General features: G+C 39.9%; 1 protein-coding gene across 1 annotated transcript in view; it reads left to right on the forward strand.

The window, feature by feature from the left end:
• LOC103516709 (alpha-(1,6)-fucosyltransferase-like) overlaps positions 1 to 8,980 on the forward strand; it is a 35,701-nt gene that overhangs the window by 25,666 nt on the left and 1,055 nt on the right. The window contains exon 12 of the mRNA XM_026829023.1: positions 7,325 to 7,389. Coding sequence (XP_026684824.1) covers positions 7,325 to 7,389 — 65 coding nt within the window. The remainder of the gene's footprint in view (positions 1 to 7,324; positions 7,390 to 8,980) is intronic.

Here is an 8,980-nt window from a genome sequence, read left to right on the forward strand (position 1 = left end):
GTCTTTGTTGTCCTGTCTCGTTGCTATGAGTTGTTGACTTAGCGGAATGGAGGAAGTTTCCATTTGAGTAGATAATGAGTAGGGTGGTTAGGTTCCGGAAAATAGGTCCTTAAAACAGATCAACACACATAACCACACCCCCCCCGACAGGATGGTCTAGTCCTCTTTCTACTCGAGTTCTACTAACTCTCCACACTCCGACTGGCAGGAGGGAGACCTCGCGGCGGATTATAAAAAGAACACAAAAATCATGAACATCAGATAATCTCCTCTTTTTCAACAAATCCACGGATGCATAAACCTCCAGTCCCCCCCCACCAAACCAGAGCCGGATCGAATCGAACTGATATCAACCATACAATCAACTAAACAAAAACCACAAAAAACCCATCCAACTATACTTCTATTAACTCACCCATCTGACTCACTATATTAAATTCCCGCTAGTACGCCACTATCTCTATTCTCACCAAACAGGTTGCAAAAACAACATCTCACCAGATAGACAAAACATTACAAACAACAATCCACACACAGACAACAACAAAACAACTAACCAACGACATACAAAAACACAAACAACAAGCACAAACAACATCCAACTTATAAGCGCAGAACCGAATTGTTTTGTTTTGTTGTTGTGTTGTTGTTGTTGTTGTTGTTTGTTTTGTTGTTCGTGTTGTTTTTTTTTTGGAGGAAAATTCGGCGCGGCGATAGAAAGAAACAGGTGGACAGGGTTTCATAGTAACGTAGGAAATTGACGGATTCTCCTTTTGTATCGTTAATATCTCCGTGAATAATGGTTTCTTAGAAAATTCAAGATAATGGAATTAAAGAGGGCAAAAAGGGGTACTTTTCTATCAGGAGAAATTCAATGGGTTTCAGTGGAAACTTGAAGAAAAATCGAATTGAAAAAATGGTAGTTTTTAAAGAGATACAAAAAAATCTTTTTCTCAAGCTTTTGGTTGTGTTTGAGGGAGGGTTTTACCAAAACAGGGAATTTTATCTTTTAGTAAATTTTGTGTTCTTTTCAATGGTGCAATCAGTTTTTTATTATCTTTATTGGTTCAAGGGATAAAGGCGTTTTAAGGGGACAAGGTATGAAAAATGTTGAAAAACAGAAAATCCTTCATAACTCCGCCCCTGTTGAAAATCGGATCTGTCCAGATAGCTTTTTCTGGTAGCCCTTTAGGTCCTACATCAACCCTCAAGCGTTGTACAGTCGTTCGCGGGACACCCTGTATACGTATGTTGTCTGTGTTGTAGCATGCCCATCCTGTAGTATGTCCCTCATCAGATGGATGATGGTAAGAGACACAATACTGTTTGGCATGTATGGTGAAGCCAAAGTTTTGTCAATAACTTTGCATCTTTGCAGGGTAATAGAAAGTAAAACTAAAAGGAACATAACTAGGGAGATAGAGAGAGAAGGAGAAAAAAAAATCACATCTTCATCTCTCTCACAAACTCTGAAGTACGGAGAAGTAACTTTATCATCATTGAACGGTTTGATGGAAAAGGGATCAATTCTGCTTTGGTCCGTTTTTGGGTAAACCAGCTCTTCTATAATTGTAGAATAGTTGTTAAGAATCAGTTCCAAAAAGAATCATGTTGATGTATTGATTTTTCACAAGGATACAAGACCTTTTGTGGAATCCTCGCAAAAAGTAGGTATTTTCAATGAATAAGAAGAAGAAGAAGAAGAGGAGGAGGAGGAGGAGAAAGAAGAATAAGAAGGAGGAGGAAGAAGAAGAAGAAGAAGAGGAAGAAGAAGAACAAGAAGAAGAGAAAGAAGAAGAGAAAGAAGAAGAGGAAGAAGAAGAAGAAGAAGAAGAAGAAGAAGAAGAAGAAGAAGAAGAAGAAGAAGTAGAAGAAGAAGAAGAAGAAGAAGTGGTGATAACACATTGAATATTGTACCAGTTCCCCATGGGGATCACCGAAGTTAGGCAACGTTGCGTGTGGTTAGTATCCGAATGGGTGACCAGCTAATCGCGCGTTACGGTGACTTTCCTTGTCGATCTTACTCACAGGCTGGATGAGGTTATTGTAAGGAGACGATTACGAGTAGCTTGTCACCAAATGGAGGGTAAAGTCCATGTCACTAAAGACCTTAGCATTCATGCACTATACACTCTACATACTCGTACATCATATAAGTAGCTATCCCCAGCCTAGTTGGCTTAGTTGGTATAGTACGTCTACCTTGTAAGCGCTAGGCCGCGGGTTCGATTCCCGCCCGGGGCGGATTTTATCCTGATGGGATAATGTTCGTTCTTGGAGGCTGGCTTTCTCCTATCCTGTCTTCCTTCTCTCTTCGATTTCGGGACGATAAGACCATAGCAGTTACAGTTCCCATCGTAGGCTTTCTCCTATCCTGTCTTCCTTCTCTCTTCGATTTCGGGACGATAACTAGCAGTTACAGTTCCCTCTGGGCTTTCTCCTATCCTGTCTTCCTTCTCTCTTCGATCTCGGGACGATAAGACCATAGCAGTTACAGTTCCCTCTGTCAAACCTCTTTAAAAAAAAAGTAGGTAGCTATCCCAAACAAAAAATGCAAACTAATAGGTATCAATGTTGTTAGGGGTCTGAAGATTCTGAAGAAGAAGAAGAAGAAGAAGAAGAAGGAGAAAAAAAAAGCTCCTCAAAACTCAATTTTCGTCTTTTTTAGCCCTCATTCAATAAATTCTTCAAAAATATCATCATCAACATTATCAATTATCATCATCATCATCATCATCATCGCTTCATCCCTTTTTCGAACCTTTTTCCCGTTACCATGACAACCTTCCTGTCACCCCGGATAAGAGAGAGAGAGAACTGTCACCCGTTTTCTCCTCCGTATTGGTTACCCCTCCCGCTGTAAGCGAGACTTTCTATTGGTCAGAATTTTGCGGAAAAGGACGGGAGGGGGAAAAGAAAAAGGTGACACAAGATGGCCGCCCCGGAAATTTCACACGCGCGCGTTGGGAAATTTTTTTTCCCAGCTCTTTTTTTCAGCAGCAATGTTTTTTTTTTTTTTTTTTTTTTTTTTTGGGATTTGTATTTTTTTTTCTTTGTCTATCTATCTTTTTAGACAGCTACAGTATTTCTAATCCTATCTCTTTAGGATGGTATATATACCTTATATAAACATATCTGGAAGGACCTCTATGTATTGGGTATAAATGTAATAATATGGATAATATCTTCTTGGGGTTTTTTACTCACCCTCTCTTATCTCTCGGAAGAAATTTTTCGGATTTCGCGTGAAAGTTTGTATTTCGTTTTAGGTTACGGTACCTACTTGTCCTCTTTTCCAAAGAGCCCGCCGAGTGTCGCACATGGATCTCTGTAGTAAATTAGGATTCAGAGCGAGGCATAGGCGGCGATAGGGGGGGGCTTGGGGGGCTTAAGCCCCCCCAAAGTTATCAGGGCCTCTTACACTAGATAAAATTGGATTTCAGAATAATAATCCAAAACACCATTTTTTACTTTTATCCTATAGGAAGGAAAGTAATGTAATCGGGTCAAATTTTCGATGGTCAGTTTTTAGTGCCAAAACACGTTTTGAGGTCCCTAGAGCTTAAATCCAAAGTTTCAGCCATTGGTCCGTGTCTGTGTCTGTGTGTCCGTGTGTCTGTAAACAAAATATCTCGAGAACGGTAAGAGGTAGAGACTTGAAATTTGGTATGTAGCTGTCAAATGTGACAAGGATGCGACACGAAACTTTTGGTTAGGATCGGTGCAACGGTTGGCGGCATTTTACCGCTTTTTGGCGGTTTTTGGTGTAATTTAACAATATCTCGGGAACGGTATAAGCTAGAAACTTGAAATTTGGTATGTGGTTCACTAATGTGACAAGGATGCAACACAAAACGTTTGTTTGAGATGGTTGCTGCGCTTGGCGGTATTTTTACCGCTTTTGGACAGATTTCGACCGTTTTTTGGCGGTTTTCAGCTATAGCGACAAAACGGTTAGAGATATTGTAAAAGTTAGGGTAAAAGAACACTCAAATAAGCATCATTCAATAGGATAAGGAAAGTCGTCTGATGTTCACACCAGATTTTTTTTTTTCCCAGAGAGTAGTTCCTGCTTCCCTATACTTTTCGAGAGCAAATTTTCAGAATTTCAGTTCTTTCGAGATGAGATGAGTTCTGTTGAGAGACTTGAGAGTTAAAAAGTTTCAGGAGAAAATGAAATCATTGAGAGAAGTTCGTTAGAAGGATGGAAAAGAAGAGAGAGAGAGAGAGAGAGAGAGAGAGAGAGAGAGAGAGAGAGAGAGAGAGAGAGAGAGAGATAGAGTTAGAGAGAGAGTTAATCTCTATGAAAACCCTCTTATAGACCCAATAGGCCAAATAAAATAATTCAATTTTAGCCAGCCTAATTATCTTTGAGGGTAGCGTGTCTGTCTCTTGTAAGCACTTGGTCTCAGGTTCGATTCCCGCCCGGGGCGAATTTTATCGTAAGAACAGAAGGTTCGTTCTAGGAACGACTGGCTTTCCTGTCTCCTTCGCTCCTTCGTTTTCGGGACGATAAGACCTTAGCAGTTACGTAGTATGCCTCTCCTCTTCAAAAAGGTTCGATTCCCGCCCGGGGCGAATTTTAACGTAAACAGAACAGAAGGTTCGTTCTAGGAACGACTGGCTTTCCTGTCTCCTTCGCTCTTCGTTTTCGGGACGATAAGACCTTAGCAGTTACAATTCTGGCTAATCCTCTTCAAAAATATCGTGAAAGAAAAAAAAAAATCCCATTTATTTTATGCTGTCACAATTTTCAACTTGTTCTTCTCTTTATTAGCTTAGTCCTTAGTTTTAAAATGACGCTTTTCCTCAGCACTCTCAAGTCTCATGGAGTTATTCAAGATCTCAAACGAAGCATTTTCTCTCAGACAGTATAAAGTGAGGATCTTCAAGTCAAGAGATGATGATGATGATGACTACGAAGACAGATTTTGTTGAAAGCTAAAACTATAAAGCTTTCTACAAATCTTTTTTCTAGTTGTTCTCCTTCCTCTTCTTCTTGTTTTTGTTCTTCTTCTTCCTCCCATTCTTTTTGTTCTTCTTCTTCCTCTTCTTCTTCTTCCTCTTCTTCTTTCCTGTTTTTCTTTTTCTCCTTCTTCTTGTTCTTCTTCTTTGCGTATTTGTTGTTTTCTTCCTTATATTTTTACTTTCTATTATTTTTTCTATCCTTTTAATTCTCTCTCTCTCTCTCTCTCCCTCCCTCTGTCTCCCCCTCTCTCTCTCCCTCCCTCTCCATCTCTCTCCCTCCCTCCTTCTCCATCTCTCTCTCTCTTTCTGTCTCTCTTATGTCCCTCCTCCCTTTCTCCTTTTCATCTCTCAATATCTCCACATGTCCAGCAGTTCCAGCACAGAAAAAGAGAGCTATATTTTTCCAGTGTGTACATATATGACTGAAAATTCAATTCCCTCTCCCTCTCTCTCTCTCTCTCCCCCTCTCTCTCTCTCTCTCTCTCTCTCTCTCCCTCTCTCTCTTTCATTTTCTTCTTTTGTCGTGTTTAGCCATTGTTCCTCACGTTGTGACAGCGGAGGATAAAAAAAGGGATTGGAGTTAGTTTGGAGGGGAGCGCCTCTGCCTTGTAAGCGCTAGGTCACGCATTCGACTCCTGTCCAGGGCGGATATTATCCGGAACGATTTGTTCTCGGAACGGCTGGCATTCTCCTATATCCCTCCTTCTCTCTCCGCTTTCGGGACGACAAGATCTTATCAGTTGCAGTTCCCTCTATCAAAAAATTCTAAATTTTAACCTCCAAATAAATCATTCCTCTAAAGAGAAAAGAAAAACTCTCACTCGTTCTCAAATTCTCTGAACATGTCAGCATCTTTATTTCCTTCAGAGATGGATTTCAAATTCAAACATGGATGAGATGGGATTTCAAAGATTCAAAGTCCCTCTGGGAGATATCATTCATCCCTCCACAGTCTACAGTAATATACTTATCTAAGATCCCTTTTCACAAATGGAATAAACCCACCCCAGCCCTAGCTGAGCGAAATAAGGGATATATTCTGTGAATTCTCTCCCTCTCCCTGCGCTGTTTCTTCCCCTCTGTCACAATTTCCCTCGCCTACCTACCCTCTTTCCCCCCAGGGCTGTTGATAGGAAAATGGGAAGTATTGTGTCTCTTCTCGCCTATCTGATGAGAGGCATACTACGGGATTGGCATGCTACGACACAGGCCACATGCGTCTAATGTAGCAGTTGTTTCATTGCTATACGAAATAAAAACGGCGGTGGAACACTAATTTAAAAAAAATGGACTGATTAATGCAGTGGTTAAGGCGGTGAAAATGGGGACCTCATTGGAGCCATTTTATTTTCGAATTTTGGATGCTACTTTATAGGTAGGTAACTAGGTAGGTACATCATACATTTCGCATAATCGTGAAAGCAATTCACTGCAAAGCTCTGAAGCAATAATCACGCCCTTCGTCATTACTTCAAAGCATAATGAATTCATAGCGAGGGAATATTTCAGAAGATGTCGAAAATTTGATAAAAAAAATTCTCCCTCCCTCCAAGCAGTGTTGGATTTGGCAGGGAGCTCTACGGGGTTAGAATCGGAGTATAAACTCTTTTAAGGTTTAACACTTGGATTATCTGATCTGATTGGCTGAAAATTTTGAAATCAACCAATGAGGTTTACTTTTTGCCGGGGCCACGATCAGAATTTAACCTTGGTGTTTAGGTACAGTATAAACTCGTTTTAGGTTTAACTCTTGGATTAAGCAATCTGATTGGCTGAAATTTTTGAAATCAACCAATGAGGATTACTTTTTGCCGGGGCTGCACGATCAGAATTTAACCTTGGTGTTTAGGTACCTCTTGGATTCAATAAAACCGAATCTGATTGGCTGAAATTTTTGAAATCAACCAACGGTATTAGAATCGGAGTATAAACTCGTTTTAAGTTTAACTCTTCGATTAAGTAATCTGATTGGCTGAAAATTTTGAAATCAACCAATGAGGTTTTACTTTTTGCCGGGGCCACGATCAGAATTTAACCTTGGTGTTTAGGTACCTCTTGGATTCAATAAAACTGAATCTGATTGGCTGAAATTTTTGAAATCAACCAATGAGGTTTTACTTTTTGCCGGGGCCACGATCAGAATTTAACCTTGGTGTTTAGGTACCTCTTAGATTTCATAACCGAATCTGATTGGCTGAAAATTTTGAAATCAACCAATGAGGTTTACTTTTTGCCGGGGCTGCACGATCAGAATTTAACCTTGGTGTTTAGGTACCTCTTGGATTTAACGCCAAACTAGAGGTAGATTTGAAGACGTCGCAATCCCAAATCTCATCCCTAACATCTCAACATACAGCATTGCAGCTGGCGAACTCACAGCTGGTGGCTGAGAAAGAAGAATTGGCCAAAGAACTAAAACAAGTAAGATGTTTTGTTCCTTTCCCATATATTAATTGACCGAACGATAGTGAGGTCTATGTTTTAACTCGACCGTTTTGCATTTGGTTTGGATGTCTGTCTGTATGCTCCTCTATAACTCGCGATTGCCTGGTCTGATTTTGATGAAATTTGGTACATATGTTCCTTGAATCAAGGCACGTCGCTGATTGAAATTTGGGGTCCTAGAAGTGAGCGGGGTCAGAACTGAGGGGGATTTTATGTTCTGCACGTTTCAAAGTCCAATAGGTGACTCATTTATAACCCGTAAAGTCATAAAACATTGTATTCTCTCTACCTACTACCAAAAATATTAGACCCCAATTCTTGGTTTAAAAAAAAAGGTCAACCATAGTGCTTGTTTACACTGCTCGCATGCGGACCAAACAGTTCCTTTACTCCAGCAGTAGTTTGAAGTCACATTCCTCTAGCGTCACCTGCATGCCTATAAGCTTAATGCTCTTCTTCTTGCCAAGAGCTTCGTTATGGAACCCTGAATCATGGCTCAAAAGTACCCAAGAAAAATAATCTGTACGCTTCACTGCTTTTTTATACAAAAACCACAGTCAACAAGCGGAGCCCGTCCCTCCGGGAATTTTTCGATCTTGGTTAAAGAAAATCAGTATTTATGTACCTACCTATTTTGTTTAATATTCAGTTTATTATTATTCTTGATTTGATTTTTTGATTTTACTTTCATGTAATGATTTAAAATCAAGACTAGAGCCCGTTCTCCCTTTATTCCCAATATAAGGTTCAAGTCACCCATCCATTTATTGGCCTTGCTCGGCGTAGCTTAACATAGATAACGCTAAAACCGGTCTTAAATGATCGACTAAAGTGTTATCTAAAACTTTCTCGCTTTGAGTTCATAGGTCATCGCGACAAATTTCGAGATCAGAGCTCATTTGTGAGAGAAAATGTGAAAAAAATCCCCCAAAAACCAGGTTTGGATAAGTCCTTCTATGGGAACAGACAGACAGACAGACGACACCGAAGCGAATACAATAGTCCGTCCCTTATACCTTTTTAGTCCGTCCTTCCTTTATTATTACAACAGTAATAAAAAGGTATAAGGGACGGACCGGGAATTTTTTTCAGCCCGTAGTGATTAGAGAAAATCAGTACCTATGTACCTACATAATTTGTTTAATATTCAGTTTATTATTATTCTTGATTTGATTTTTTGATTTTACTTTCATGTAATGATTTAAAATCAAGACTAGAGCCCGTTCTCCCTTTATTCCCAATATAAGGTTCAAGTCACCCATCCATTTATTGGCCTTGCTCGGCGTAGCTTAACATAGATAACGCTAAAACCGGTCTTAAATGATCGACTAAAGTGTTATCTAAAACTTTCTCGCTTTGAGTTCATAGGTCATCGCGACAAATTTCAAGATCAGAGCTCATTTGTGTAAGAAAATGTGAAAAAAATCCCCCAAAAACCAGGTTTGGATAAGTCCTTCTATGGGAACAGACAGAGTGACAGACAGACAGACGACACCGAAGCGAATACAATAGTCCGTCCCTTATACCTTTTAGTCCGTCCTTCCTTTATTATTACAATAGTAACAAG

The sequence above is a fragment of the Diaphorina citri genome, unplaced genomic scaffold (genome assembly GCF_000475195.1).
Source record: "Diaphorina citri unplaced genomic scaffold, Diaci psyllid genome assembly version 1.1 scaffold1646, whole genome shotgun sequence".
NCBI classification, from domain to species: domain Eukaryota; kingdom Metazoa; phylum Arthropoda; class Insecta; order Hemiptera; family Psyllidae; genus Diaphorina; species Diaphorina citri.